At 50.1% G+C, this 13,927-nt stretch overlaps 1 protein-coding gene across 2 annotated transcripts; it reads right to left on the reverse strand.

Annotated features, from left to right (window-relative positions):
- Positions 1-3,881: 3,881 nt before the first annotated feature.
- LOC115637181 (T-cell surface glycoprotein CD3 gamma chain-like) lies at positions 3,882-13,329 on the reverse strand. Of its 2 annotated transcripts, none has more exons than XM_030538179.1 (6): positions 13,084-13,329; positions 11,415-11,444; positions 8,583-8,771; positions 7,444-7,575; positions 6,327-6,370; positions 3,882-4,256 (listed from the first exon to the last, which is right to left on the reverse strand). In XM_030538179.1, exons 1-6 carry the CDS (start codon positions 13,136-13,138, stop codon positions 4,194-4,196), a joined length of 513 nt encoding a protein of 170 aa, XP_030394039.1. In that variant the 5' UTR covers positions 13,139-13,329; the 3' UTR covers positions 3,882-4,193. The 2 variants fall into 2 exon arrangements, with proteins under 2 accessions (XP_030394039.1, XP_030394040.1); XM_030538180.1 differs by having other exon boundaries at positions 8,583-8,768; positions 13,084-13,328.
- Between the last annotated feature and the right edge of the window lie 598 nt (positions 13,330-13,927).

Here is a 13,927-nt window from a genome sequence, read left to right on the forward strand (position 1 = left end):
GAGATGTCGCTCTGGAGAGGAAGCAGCAGTAACTGGGGTGGGCTGTGGTTTAGCCCTGGGGTCTCAGCACAGCGAGGAGTGAGCACCCAGCCAGTTTCGAGCCTCAGATCAGTGTGCTTGGCCTGGAGGATGTGGTTACAGAGGCAGGCACAGCTGGGTTTACCTTGCAAGCCCTACATGTCAAGAGGAGAGAGTCTGCAAGCAAGAGCCAAACAGAGCCACCCCCGCACAGCCATGAAACCCCCCAGGGCCAGGTTCACCACTGGTATAAATGGGTGTCACTCTACTGAAGTCAATGCAGTAGCAGAGTTATTGACCTCAGCCCCCTGGTGCAGCTGCATAGCCATGGCTGGGGTCAGACCAGGGATGTGATTCATGGCACAGCCCAGACAGGAACAGCTGCTCTGGATGTACAGCTGGCCAGGTCCTGCTCCCAGCCACACCCATGTGCTCAAACTGCCTTCCCCAGCACTGCCAGCATGAGTAACCATCATCCTCCCCACTTGTCAGCTCACTGCAGTGTCTCCACACAGCTATCTACAAACCTACACAGCCCTGTCTCCTCGCTTGGCTGCACGTGTGCCTACAAACATCATCAGCATAATGCCTCCTAAGGCCAGAATTGCACAGAGAAAACCACAGTGCCATAAAGAAGCGAATAAGGGAGCTGACCCTTTCAGAGCTGCACGGTTTCTCTATGCCCTGCAGGACCAGGCTCACTCCTGGACAAGTTACAGACACAGAGCAGGTCTGCAGTGGGTGACCGAAGTCTCTTCCCAAAGCATGGGATGGTCTCAAGAGCTGTGATTTTGCCTTGGCCATTTTTGCTCCTTCTCTGGCACAAGCAGGGCAGCTGAATGTGGTCCCCAACTTAGGGACCAACATTTGAATCCTGCCACTTATTAGTAAATTGCATCTACTAACCCCACAATAACACCACTTCACTCCTGGCATTTTGGTCTCATATCTGTCTCCTACACTAGCTCTAGTGGCTCCACATAATTACCCACGTACCACTGTGTGGTGCCAAGTAATTACATGATCCGCTATGTGACCCTAGAACAGCCGAATTAACATGGAGGAAATGCGCCTATGTTAACACAACTAGCTGCTCTCTGGTGCTCACTAAAATGTGTCACCCAAATTCTTAGAAAGCCAGGAGGAGACCACGACTCACAGCTGCCTGCGACCCGCACAGGGAGGGTGACCTGGTTTCTGAGGTTTTTAACTGCTTGCTGCTCCCATCTGTTACTTGCCACCCCTTCTGCCCAGACATCAAGAACTGTAATAACGGACGGTTCTATTCAAGGGCCTTTGGAAGGAGAGGACCCCAGGGACCTGGGGAAGTCAAAGCTGGTGCTGAGCAGCAGTGTTCCAGTAACTGTAGCCAACAGGAGAGATGGAAAAGACTTCACAGATTACATCTAATGCATCGCATGGCGGAGGCATGTTTGTCAGTCCAGATGCTGCATTGTACCGGCATGCAGAAAACTAACCCCTGGGACATTAAGGAGCCCTCTCCTCAGATCCTGAGACACAGGCCTCCCAGACTTTCCTAGGAGGGCCAAGGAATCTGCCTCTCCCTGCTTCACACCCCATCAGGTGCTTTTGGGAAGGAGGAGAAAGGCACTTATGATTCATTAGCATTTCCCCGACCAGGCAGCATGATTCCCTCCCCTGCTCATGTCCTTTCCACACTGCAGGTGTGGCAAGTGGGACAGGAACTGTCTGCGCTGATGGTTGAAGAGGCCCTGCTAACATGAGGCCCGTATGTTCCAGGCTGCTTTCCAAAGGCCAACACGTACAGACGTCGAGGGAGTGCAGGTGCTGGGACTCAGCTGCTTTCTGCTCCATCACTCGGTACCTTTTGTTTTCTAGCCTCAGGCTCTTGACCCTTTGGCCAGAAGTCTGTAATCGTGTCACAAGAGCAACGAACCTTCCCCAAGAACAGGCAACCGAGAGGTGAAACAACTGCTCCGGGCAGGCAGATTTTCCCTGCTGCATCTGCTCCTGGGATCCTAGAGAAATCCCCAAGACTCCAACTGGCTCCAGCACAGCAGGAGAGCTCTTAAGGGGGCACACTGCTCAGGAACCTAATTGCCCCAGCTGGGTCCCCAGACGGTGCTGGGGGAGGATACAAACCAGCCAGGGGGTGGATCTAACAATGTGCACACAGGACACTGACTTTGGACTCATTCGTACTGGGCTGAGGCCAGCCCTGCTTGTCTCCTGCTCTGAGGAAGCACTGCGGTGGGTTCATACTGCACTGACCAGCCCATCAGTCACCTCCACTCGCTGACCAGCCAAACCCCAGCCAATTCCACCCCTTCACCACAGCCCACAGAAAGTGTCAGGCCAGAATGCAGGAAACAGGCCTCTGCTCAACCAGACGGGGCACTGGGCAGGGGTTTCCCTGTGACTGGTGCAGGGGAGACAAACACCTGCCTTCTGCTCTGACACCCCAGTGGCCTTGCTGTCAGCCCTGCCTCTCTCTACCCCTCAGTTTCCCTATCAGAAGAATGGGGCTTACAGCCCTTGCCCACCTGAAGCACTGCACTATTATTTAGGGTCACAGAGGGCAGAGCTGGGCTCCAGCTTGGAAGAGACCCCCCCCATCGCAGACTGACAACTGGGCCGCCCCTGAGAGGCAGGGCTGGAGTGGGGCAGCCCCCCTCCCCAAGAGCTTAGTCTGCGTTGTGGCTTGTCCCTTTGGCAGCGCCCCTCTGGTCACACAAGCACAAGGGCCCGGCTAGGCGTTACCCTCTGTGGGCAATGCGAGGAGCAGGTTGCCCAGTGGCCCCTAAGGTGGAGGGGGGTTGAGGGGACTTGGCTTACTTTGCACCATCATCCCTGCCTGCTGCTGCTAGAGCGTGCTCTGCCCTGCCCCCCTCGTGAGCCAGCAGCTCCTCTGCAGCTTGTTTTGCTCCGAGCTCTTGCTGTTTCCATTTCCTCCTCGGTCAGAGCAGAGCCGTATCTGATCTTGGGGAGAGCTTGTGTCAGCCCCTCTCCAGCAGCAGCACGCCCCACGCAAAGCATCTCCAGGTTTACTGCTGATGGTTTGCCACCAAGTGATCAGGCCGGCTCGCAGCGTGGGTGCATGCTGGGGGAAGGGACTGGCCCTCTGGGCCTTGGCAGCTAAAAGCAGAAACTAGCACATGTAAAACCACATCTATTTTGGTACAAACAGCTCCCCCCCCGAGCCCAGCCAGTTCACAGGGGGAGAGGCTGTCCTGGACTTTGCAGCCCTCTGACGGAAGATGCTGCAGGAGGCCCAGGTGTTACTGACACTCACAAGAGCTGTGCCAGGGCACGAGCAGGCCTAGGGGTATCATTAGGAGAGCAGCGTGGAACAAGCCGCTGCTGTGTTGTGGGTGCCTGGGGAAGGGTGACCATGCCTTTCTCCCCTCCCTGCCTCCCCAAGGATTTATGAAGATTAAACCCCAGCATGGTGGGCCAATATCATCAGCCCCACGGTGGATTAAGGCACAGAAATGAAAGGTAAATGACTTGCCCATGCTCTCCCAGCGCTAGGAATGGGAACCTGGGCTCTGGCTTCCAGCCTTTGATGAGCCACAATGCCACCCTTCCTGCCACAGGCACTCGCAAGCAGTTTATAGTTGCTGGGTGTCTCTGCCCTGCCCCTGCCCCCTGGCCTCAGTGTTTTTCTCCCATACAATGTTAAAAACAACCAACAGCTAGCACAGTGCAGCTAGTCTCCACACCCAGCAGGGTGGGCTCAGGGCCAGGCAGAAGCCCCCACCAGTTTGGCTTGTTGCACTCAGGAAGGGCCCATTACTGATCACATGGGGTCATGTCGGACAGGACCCTCCATCAGCTGCAGGCCTGCCTGCAATGGTGACCTTGGAACAAGGACAACTAGATAGGATTCTGCTCTTCTCAGCAGCCCGGGCAAAGCCTCTTTATTGCCAAAGCAAAAGCATCACAAAGAGCAGAGAGCTTTAAGAGCACCCTTAGGGTTTTCAGACAAGCAGGGCCCAGGATCACCCACGAGCAGAGATCATCTATTTCTTAGACACATTAGTGAGACGCCCATCACCGTGGTTTCTGGCACCAAGCTGCAGCGTGAAGGCTTTGTGGACTGCTTCAAAAGCAGCAGGATTCCCCATTATTGCTGGTTCCCATGTGGAAAAGAGACAGGATAAAGGGCCAAGGGTCACAGGTGCTCTCCGTTGTTATTTGCGGGTCCTGGTAACTCCTAGGCGGCTGTACTGCTCATTGTCCCGCTCACCAAGGGGCTAGGAGGAAGGGAGAAAGTAAGGCTGCTTTTTAAAGTGTTTCTCTGCTATTGAGGGTCACACTTCACCCACCACTGTGGTACTTGACCTCAGGAGCTGGGAGCCTGGGGTTCTGATAGGTGCTGTCTGTGCCCATTTATCCTCCCATATCCTCTGCATTCAAAGCTTCAGTACAAAACAGGCAGCCTCAAAACAGAGGAGATGTTGCCTGCACCCACATATCACAACCCAGCCACTGAGTTCCCAGTGAGCAGGACATTCCGATGAGCAGAGTTACTCATCTCAGAACCAGCCGGGAGAAGGACGACAGCCAGTGCTCATTTCCCACCATTACCTGGTCAGCTCACCTCTCCATATGCTAGTTCATCTTACTGTTTCTGGCCTTTCCCTGCTTTCTCCTGCAGTGCTAGGGCAAAGTAGCTGGCACCAGTTTGGGGAGGGGGGGAACAAAATAAAATTATACAAGCATGTGAGCTTGCAGACTCACTCCTGCGGCGCCTCCTGCTGGTCTGTTCTGGGAATTAGCTCTCCAGCCTCTGGAGCACCCTCTGCAGGTTGGAGATCCGCTGCCTCTTGGTCCCCCGTGTCCGTCCCAGGACCCAGGACCCTTTACCTGGGGTGCTGCCCCCTGGCAGTAACCCCTTCCTCTCAGGGTCTCCCCTCCCTGGGGAACCCCCACCCACTATCCCCACCTCACCTCAGTATCAGGCTACTCCAATCATCATCTAGCCCCACGCCCTGGGGCAGACTGCAGTATCAGCCATTCATCACAGGCAAGGAGGGTTTGTATCTGCTGCCTTGGCCTACCCCTGGACTGCCTCTGCAACCCCCAGTACCTATTAGCCCAATGCTAGGCCACAGCCTGGGGCATTCCAGGCTGGAGCTCCCCAGCACCTCTGCCTTTCCCCAGCCCTGCTCCCTGCAGCCAGGCCCTTCTCCCTCTAAGACACAGGAAGACTGCCTGGGCCTCTGGCTCACAGCCTTTTATAGGGGCCAGCTGGGCCTGATTGGGGCATGGCCCCAGCTGAGCCTACTTTCCCCCAATCAGCCCAGGCTTCTTGTCCCAGCCACAGCCCTCTCCTGGGCTATTTTAAGCCCTGAAGGGCAGAAGCAGGTAACCACCCTGCTTTTTTTTTTCCCTTTTTCTAAAGGTAATAACTGGAAATATACCAATCTCCTAGAACTGGAAGGGACCTTGAAAGGTCATCAAGTCCAGTCCCCTGCCTTCACTAGCAGGACCAATTTTTTGCCCTAGATCCCTAAGTGGTCCTCTCAAGGATTGAACTCACAACCGTGGGTTTAACAAGCCAATGCTCAAACCACTGAGCTATCCCTCCCCCCCAACCACCCTGCTTACAGGGCAAATGAATCAGCTTGTGCACATCTGGGGACCTGTACCCTACATATGTCTGGGGAGAGCCTGTACCTGGGTGTGTCTGTGATGCTCCTAGACAGGCACTTGGGAGCATACTGCTGCTCTAGCCCCTCCTGCATTCACTGCTGCAGGTGCCCTGCACAGATCAGCCTCCTTCGGTTAGAAGGCAGGTATTTAATCTCTGCCTGAAAGTGTGAGAGTGAGGGAGGAGCATCTAGGGCTCAACCCTCAGGAGGTTGTCACTGTGGCGTAAGCAGCCAGCTAGGCACTCCCTGGGTATCGGGGAAATCCCAAAGCAGCCAGCGCTGTGGGGTGCAGGAGCACCCCGGGCTTGGCGGGGTTTCCCTCACACACAGGGTTTGCAGTCTGGTTCCAATGCCTCGGGCACCCTGTTCCAGCTGCAGGCCAGGAGGTGGGAAGGGGCACAGCCACAGGGCATCGCAGCTGCAGTATGTACACTGGGGCTGGCTGCTCCAGGATGATCATTACACCGGGCAAAGTGGGGGTGCAGCACCATCAAGTCAGGTCCCCCACACTTCCATTCACCCTGGTGGGAGTGTTCTACACCTGTTCTGTACAGATCTAAATCACTAGCAAGGCCTGGGGCCTCTCCAGGCCCTGAGTGATGCCTCCATGCAGCAGTCCAGATTTCTGAGTGCTGTGAAAGGCTGGCCCAGCGACCACTCGTCACTCACCTGGTAGAGCTGCTCATTGGCGATCAGGTTCTGTCGGTCAGAAGCTACAATAAATCAAGCAAAGGTCAGTGGGAAGCTTGGTGGGAGGGCAGCATTTTCAAATGCCCCCAAGTGGTGATTTTCTCTTTCCCACTCTGCAGCTTGTACCACCACTTACACCTGCACAGCACGGGGTCCTAGCATTTCACACCCACTCCACACTTCCTGGGCATGGGTGCTAACAGCGACACCAGGTGCAGGGCAGCAGGCCCAGGGCCCCTCTCTGCTCTCTATGGACAGCTGGGAACACATGTTGCTTTTGCTAAGCATAGAGCTTTGGTCACACTAGGCTTGTTCTGCTAAAATTTCACTTATTGCTGCCACTGGTTCAGCCCCGCCAATGGGGGCACTGTTGTCAAGAAGGAACCAACATCTACTGGTGTCACTAGGTCAATAACATGGTGCTTAAAATGCTGAGAGCTACAGGAGCCCTGTCTACACTAGGGCTCCCACTGTCCCGACTATTGGAGAGCTAAGCTACCAGTAGCAAAGGTGGGAAACTATTTGCACAAAAGCCAAATGTAGGCATTCCCTTGAGGTTTACCCTGATGTCTCTGCCCAAAATTTCACCTCTCCCCAACTGCACTCCGTGCTGGCTGCTGCCCTTCACTCCAGGTATGGCTGTGTTCTCACATGCTGACTATGCAGTTTGTAAAGTTATGGGAATTTGTGAAGAAGTTACAGAGAATCAGCCCAGAGGTGGGTGTCCTGCAAAATAGTGTCTCCTGCTGCTACCCTCTTGCTCAGGCAGATACCCACACTCACAGATGACAGTCTCCCACAGCAACATGCAGACACACAATCACACATGCAGACACCCTCACACTCCCTCCCCCTGGGCTGACATGCAGTCCTTGAGTCATGCATGTAGGTGTCACGTAGGGGCTCCAGGCACCAACCCAGCATCATGTGGGTGAGTGTGATGGAAAGACTCCAGGGATACTGCGCAGCAAGTGCTGTCCGACCAGCCATCCTTCATCCTGGTGTTAATGAAGATGACCAGACACTCCCTGTCCTTGCACTGGGCAACAGAGAAACCCCTCCCCTGAGCTGCACAGAGGGGCCTCCCCCGTCTCACCTCGTAAGTGACGGCCACTCTCTTGGCTGGTGATGCAGTACACAGCGATTGCCAGGAAAACCGTGGCGATGACATCAGCTACCACAATCCCCGAGATGGTGGCTGCATCCAGCTCAATGCAATTCTGGCACACTGCAAAGCCACAGACACAACACAGAGTACTGAGAACAGGACACAACCCTCCACCCACAATACCTCCTACACATCCAGCTCAGCGGCACAGGAAGCAAGCCAGCAGGAGAGCCCCAGAGGATTTCTTTGTTCCCCCTACAAGGCCTCTTTGCCGCCCAGTTAGAAATATAGCCCCCCTAACACACACACACACACACACACACGTCACTCTGCTCTCCCACCTCCAAGGCCCCGCTCAGCCAAAGGCAACTGGACAGGACCCCCAAGGGAGCCTACCAACGCAACGCTGACCAAACAGAACCGTCACTGCTCAGCAACTCCCATTCCCCGACCAAGGCAGGGCTCGGTGCACCCAGCCCAGGGTGCCTGCTCAGAGCAACTGGTGGTGGGAGTGCAAAGTTGGGATAGGGCAGGGAGCAGGGTCTCTGGTGCGTCAGCGCAGAGCACTAGCTCCTCATGAGCCACAGGGCCAGCCCAGAATGAGCTGCAAAATGGGTGTGGAGTGAGTCAGCTCAGCAATCATGCATGTGTGCACGGCGATCCAGGAACCGCCCATGCAAACAGGCACCCGCCCAGGCATAAGTGCACATCTTAGTGCCTGCTGCCCGGGGGCCAGCTTTGAACACTGGGGTCCCCGTGCCACCACCAGTCCCAGTCTGAGCGTGCTGAGATTTCTGTCTGAGCACTGAAAGTTCGAGTTCAGAGGTGGAAGAGCCCAGGCAGATCATCCAGCCTCCTCTCTCCCTTTCTGGGCCAATGCAGGATGGTTGCTTACAAGACACGCAGCCTGTGGGGAAAATTTGGGAACAAAGAAACACGCACATCTGCCACCGCTGCAGCTTTACAGAGAGCCAATGGAGAAATGGCAGCTGTGTTTCACAGAACATTTAAAAAAACTTTAATTTCCAGAACAGGGCCATTTTTCATCAAAAAAAATAAGTTTGGAATTAAAAATTCCAGCCAGCTCTAGTTTTATAGACCAGAGGCAAACTGACTGGTGAACGTACTTCGGAAATACACCTGTACAGAATCGCTATCAGTGCACTTATAAACTCCTCTTGGGTCGTCCGCTTCTGCACCCAAATTCAACTCTGTGCTGTTTTCCAATATAGAAATTCCATCTTTCAGCCAGTCTGTTGTAGTTGAGCCGCACGTCAGGACCACGTCACGGCCACGTGTTTCCACCTTTATAACTGATGTAAAACAAAAATGAAGGCTGGGAGGTGACAGATACAAAGAAGCCCAGAGGCTGAGTTGTCATCAGTAACCGAGGCTCAGAACTCAGGTTTCTTACACAGGCAGTTAGAAAGGAGCCATTTCCCAGTGAGACAGAGATGGCGTCTCATAGAAACCCCTGAATAAAAGGTGTTCTCACTGAGAAAATATCCATGATAATACAGTGATAGGTATAATATTCAGGAATACAATTCAGTTTATAGCTAGATAGATATAGATATACATAACCATTGATTATATTAATAATTAATCATGTTGTTATAGTGTGTCAATTATTAGCAATAAATAACTCTGGGCCTGATTCTGCCAGCACAACTCCTAGGACAATGCCTACTCCTGGGAGCAGTCCTATTCACCCGTATGGAGCTAGTGATGCTCAGAATAAGCTGTACATCCATAAGAAGTATTTGTAAGAGCAGGTCCTTGATTAGCAGCATCTAATATAATTATATATTATATTAATATAATACTGCAACTGACATTTTATCAGGGAGATTTTCACTCTGGCACAGAATAATTGGGCCCAGAATCCTTTAACCTGCAGTAAATCCTGGCTGTGGATGTGAGGCCCTGATCCTGCACACTATACACAGGCTGAATGGTAAGTGACAGGGTTTGCAGATTCCGGGCTATTAATAATTAGTGATGGCGGCTGGAATTTTGTAACAAGTAAAAATGGTGGAGAGATCAGCCAAACCGGTTAGCGAAAGATAGTTCTGTGGTCAGCTCTGTAACTGGTGAGCAAATTTAAATGAAAACTGATTACAATGAAAACTGTAAAAATCACAAAATGTGTTTCCCATGGGGGCAGGGTCGAGCCCATGGGGGTCACTCCCCAGCTTCAGAACACAAAATGAAGATTGTTGTTGTTTGAGCACTGACAATGAGAGCAGTGCAGCTCATACTGCAAAGCCTCGGCAACACAGAGACAGCTGAGAATTTGGATTACACCCCCCCACACACACCTCATTTTTCAGTCACCTCCAGTCTCGGTGTCTAATTCCTGTACCTGTTTGGGTTTATAAATCAGGTAGTTCGGTGTCTGCTAGTTGCACACTCAATTGTCACCAGTTCAAAAACGCATCCATAATTATTTGGAGGTGCAAAATCTTGACTGCACAAAGACAGGCTGTCTTGAGGTCTGTCTCTATATTTATATATGTATCATTAACCGCTTATATTAAGATTGCAATTATATTCTAAATTATTATGAGAGAAATACATTTTACTGCTAAAATAATTATTAATCAATAGCTTAATGGATATTAAACTGCCTGGGGTGGAGACTCTGTTCACTCCCTTTTCTGTGCCCGGAGATCCATGCTTAAAGAAAATAATGACAATTTCATGTTTAAAAGAGCTCAGAAAGAGGCTTTGAGGAACTACACGAACAATTAAAGCAAATATTGAATAACAAGAATACAATTGCTACTAACAAAGCAATATCAAACGGTAACCGCAAACTAGACATGCAGTTAAAGGGACAGCTTCAACTCAAAAATCTCACTTCTCTAGGGAGCTTTATTCACCTCAGTGAGTTTACAGTGTTTGAAGTCAATGAGGTCCTGTGTGAATGTAGTGGGCTCACTGCAGGGTCAGGGCCTTAATGGTCTGTTTCTCCTCTTCATCTTTCACATGGCAACAGGGGCATAACTGGCCCAAACAGCTTCATTCTGCAGTCCAGTGCTTTTCCTGTTAATTGCACTGATTACCACAATGTTGGGCCTGATTCTGATTTAACTTGCATCAGTTTTGCCCTGGAGTAACTTTGCTGACTTCAGTGGTGCTATTACTGATCCGCACTGGGGTGATCAGGGATCAGAAGCCAGACCTTTACATTTGTCGTTGGACCAGTTTGGCCAATTGTCAGTTCTTGGTTTCCCCACTGGAGAGAACTGAGAGCGATTTGTCCATCAGCCTCATGATGACAATTCACACGCTGGACTGGATTCCAAGGCCTCATATCCCGTGAGTGAGGAACTGGGTCTTTTCCGTTATTTGCTTTCCCTGCTCTAAGCTGCTGCCTAGTATTGCCCCGCACCCACCCTCAGGGAGGCAGTGCTGAGAGTCGTGGGCCCAGTCCTGCTTCCAGCGAAGCCAATAGGAGTGATGCCATCAATGTCACTGGGGGGGCAGGATAGGGCCTAATGTGAATCCAGGTGCAGTTGGTCCTACTGTAAGACAGGCTGGGCTTGTAACAGGCGCTATACAAGCCAGTAAGACACCATAATGGGCTGACCTTATTATGTATGTCTCTTGTAACGTGCTTTCTTTCCCTGGGACGTGAATCGATCCCCTGCTATTCAAAATGATTACTACAGAAGTGAGCATGCTGCACAGGTGAAAGGTACAACAGTGACCATCCCAGAGACTGAAGTCTTGTGTTTATCCCCAGAGCAAGCGGGGCATAAACAATGACCCCCTGTGCTCCCTCCAAGTCCCCCTCCCTCCCCAGTGACCTCTAACACAGACACGGGATGCAGATTCTGGCTGCCACGGTTATCGGTGAAATAGCCACCCTCTGTGACTTTCAAGAGCAAAATGTCTCCTCTATCCAACCTTGACCAAAAAGGAGTTTAAATGAGCTCTGCAGGGTTTTTTACCTTTAGGCGAAGAGCTCTGCATGACCACACCTGAGGGGAAAAAGAAAAAATGTAATTTAGAAGTGCCACAAACCCTCCTGCTTCAAGGAATAACGACAGGACACAGGAAGAAACCAGCCAGTCTCAGAGAGAGGATACAGGGTGATCTGGACCCTGCTCAGACCAGGCCTGGAAAGTCCTATGTTCCTGATTCCATTTAGTTATAAAGGCCAACGTTTTCAAAAGTGGCCACTGATTTTCAGTGTCTGATTTGAGCTCCCCCGGGCCTGATTTGTAGCAGTGCTGAGTACCCACACTTCCAATTGAAATTAATGGGAGCTGTGGATACTAAATCAGGCTCAGGTTGGCTGAAACTGGGCACCCAAAAACGGAGTCACCCAAATGCATTGGCTGTGTTTTAAAATGTGATTCTAGAACTCGCTACCCAATCGGCACAATGGAGACCAACTCCTTCATCATTGCGGGTAAAGGCTCAGCAATCCACTCAAACTTTTTTCCAGGGTTGGGTTTACTGGAAGGAGCATGCCAAGGTTTTTTGGAGTAGGGGAAATCTATTTATATGGCAATAAGGAACTATTTGTTTTTACTCTTTGTATGGGCACTTAGAGCCAGTCAAACATATGTATTCTATAAGTCAAATGAAATAAAATACAGATGTCTCTTCAAACTCAAACATATAAACACACTTTGCACAAATCAAAGATACAAATATTAATTAATCTAATTAATTTGAAATAACCTTTAATCTTTACCTGCACTCAGCAGAGGTGCTAAATCTTAAAATTTCACCATCCTCTGGGGTGCGTTCAGCAATCGTGTCCCAAGTTTAGAGCCATGAACAAGAACGGATAACGCAAAGGGGCAAAACATACCCAACGCACACTCTGTGCAATTCCTCTGACTGGAATAGTGTGTCATTTAGGGCACAATGTGGCCCAGAGTTCCATTAACACCAACAAAACACATCACAAACCTACAGAATACATCTGAAGAGAACTGAGGCTGCATTAGGCAAAGAACACTTGGGAAAAAAGGATTGCTTCCCTTTGTTATATGTATGCACTTTCCAGTGAGCTCTACAAACTTTACACACTATCTAATATTAAAACAGATTAAAACATTGTATGGCTTATTTACCTAAAATGATACAACGCAGTATGGTACAAGGCTGCTACAAACAATTATTCTTGGTCACAGTATTTGAGTTTGTCTCACAGAGTATTTAAAGTGGTCACGTTTTAGTTACTTGCCAAACTGAACTATATCACCACATGGTCTTTCCCCCCCTTAAACTTTGTGAGTGAGCTTAATGTTCATGGAAACTACATACAGTAGAAATGGAAAAGGCCCATTAGGTCTTATTGAGTCCGTCTCCCAGCCAAAAAACAACTTTCAAAACCAAATCTATATAATACAGGTAAGAATGTATTTCTTAATAAGGAGCCAACAAGATGTGTGCCAGCCCTAACTCTCACAGCTTTGCCTGCCTATCTATCTGGCTATATGCCTTCCCCCTCCATTTATTTGTCTGTGTTTAGTATTACAGATTCTTAGCGCCTTACGGCAGGGACTGTCTTCTTACAATGTCTTTAAAGCACTGAACACATTTGGGGCATTATGGTAATAAAATAGTAATTAATTATTAATAATGCAGAATTGAAGATCTTACCTTTGATGATAAATCCGACCATTATTAAACTGACCAGATACCCATGTCTCCCCATGGTCCTTTTCCTTAACACTAAAATGCAACTGCAGTTATTTCCTCACTAGTGTAGGAAAAATTACTGTACTTCACTCAGTTTAAAAATATATATATAATTAAAGCTCTCTTTTCTAAACAGCAGAGAGATGTGAAACCAGTATCAAGAGCCTTCTCAGATGTTGGCAACAGGAAGCCTAGGGGTGGAAGCGTCTGTCTTCTTTCCACTAAGAATGTCAGCTTAAAGACGTCAGGGTTGTTACCGAAGTTGTTTCGCGGTCACCAAAGTTGCTGCCAACACAGATCAGAATATAGTGTTCAGTTGCAAATAAAAGATTCCCCCACTGAAAACAAAGAAGGACAATTAGCCACACTGCAGCTAACTTCTTTAGGTCCAAATACACCCAACGGCATTTTCTCAAGTATAGGATGAGCTGAATTACATAAGAGTACTATAAAAAAAATCTGTGGCCACTTCGGACTCAAGATTAATACCCAGCTCAGCCACTCCAACTTTTTCATCTGTAGCAGGGATAGAGTTCAGGTCCTGCTGCTCCAGAAGCACAGACTAGAAAGGAGCTAAAGGAGAACTGCTGTTAAAAGCAAGGGTATAACTTATGACAAGCAGGAGCAGTTCCTACTCTATCCAGCACTCGGGAATGGTGCATATGCACACTAGCTAGCTCATACAATGTTTTGGTGGTATCTACGTACGCACATGATTAACTTGGTCCTTTGGCTTTAGGATTAGTGTAGCCATTTCCCACCAAACGTGTTTGCGTTAATGTTATCGTCGCCCACTTTTGGGTTC

This window comes from Gopherus evgoodei, chromosome 19 (assembly GCF_007399415.2).
Source record: "Gopherus evgoodei ecotype Sinaloan lineage chromosome 19, rGopEvg1_v1.p, whole genome shotgun sequence".
Lineage (NCBI taxonomy): Eukaryota > Metazoa > Chordata > Testudines > Testudinidae > Gopherus > Gopherus evgoodei.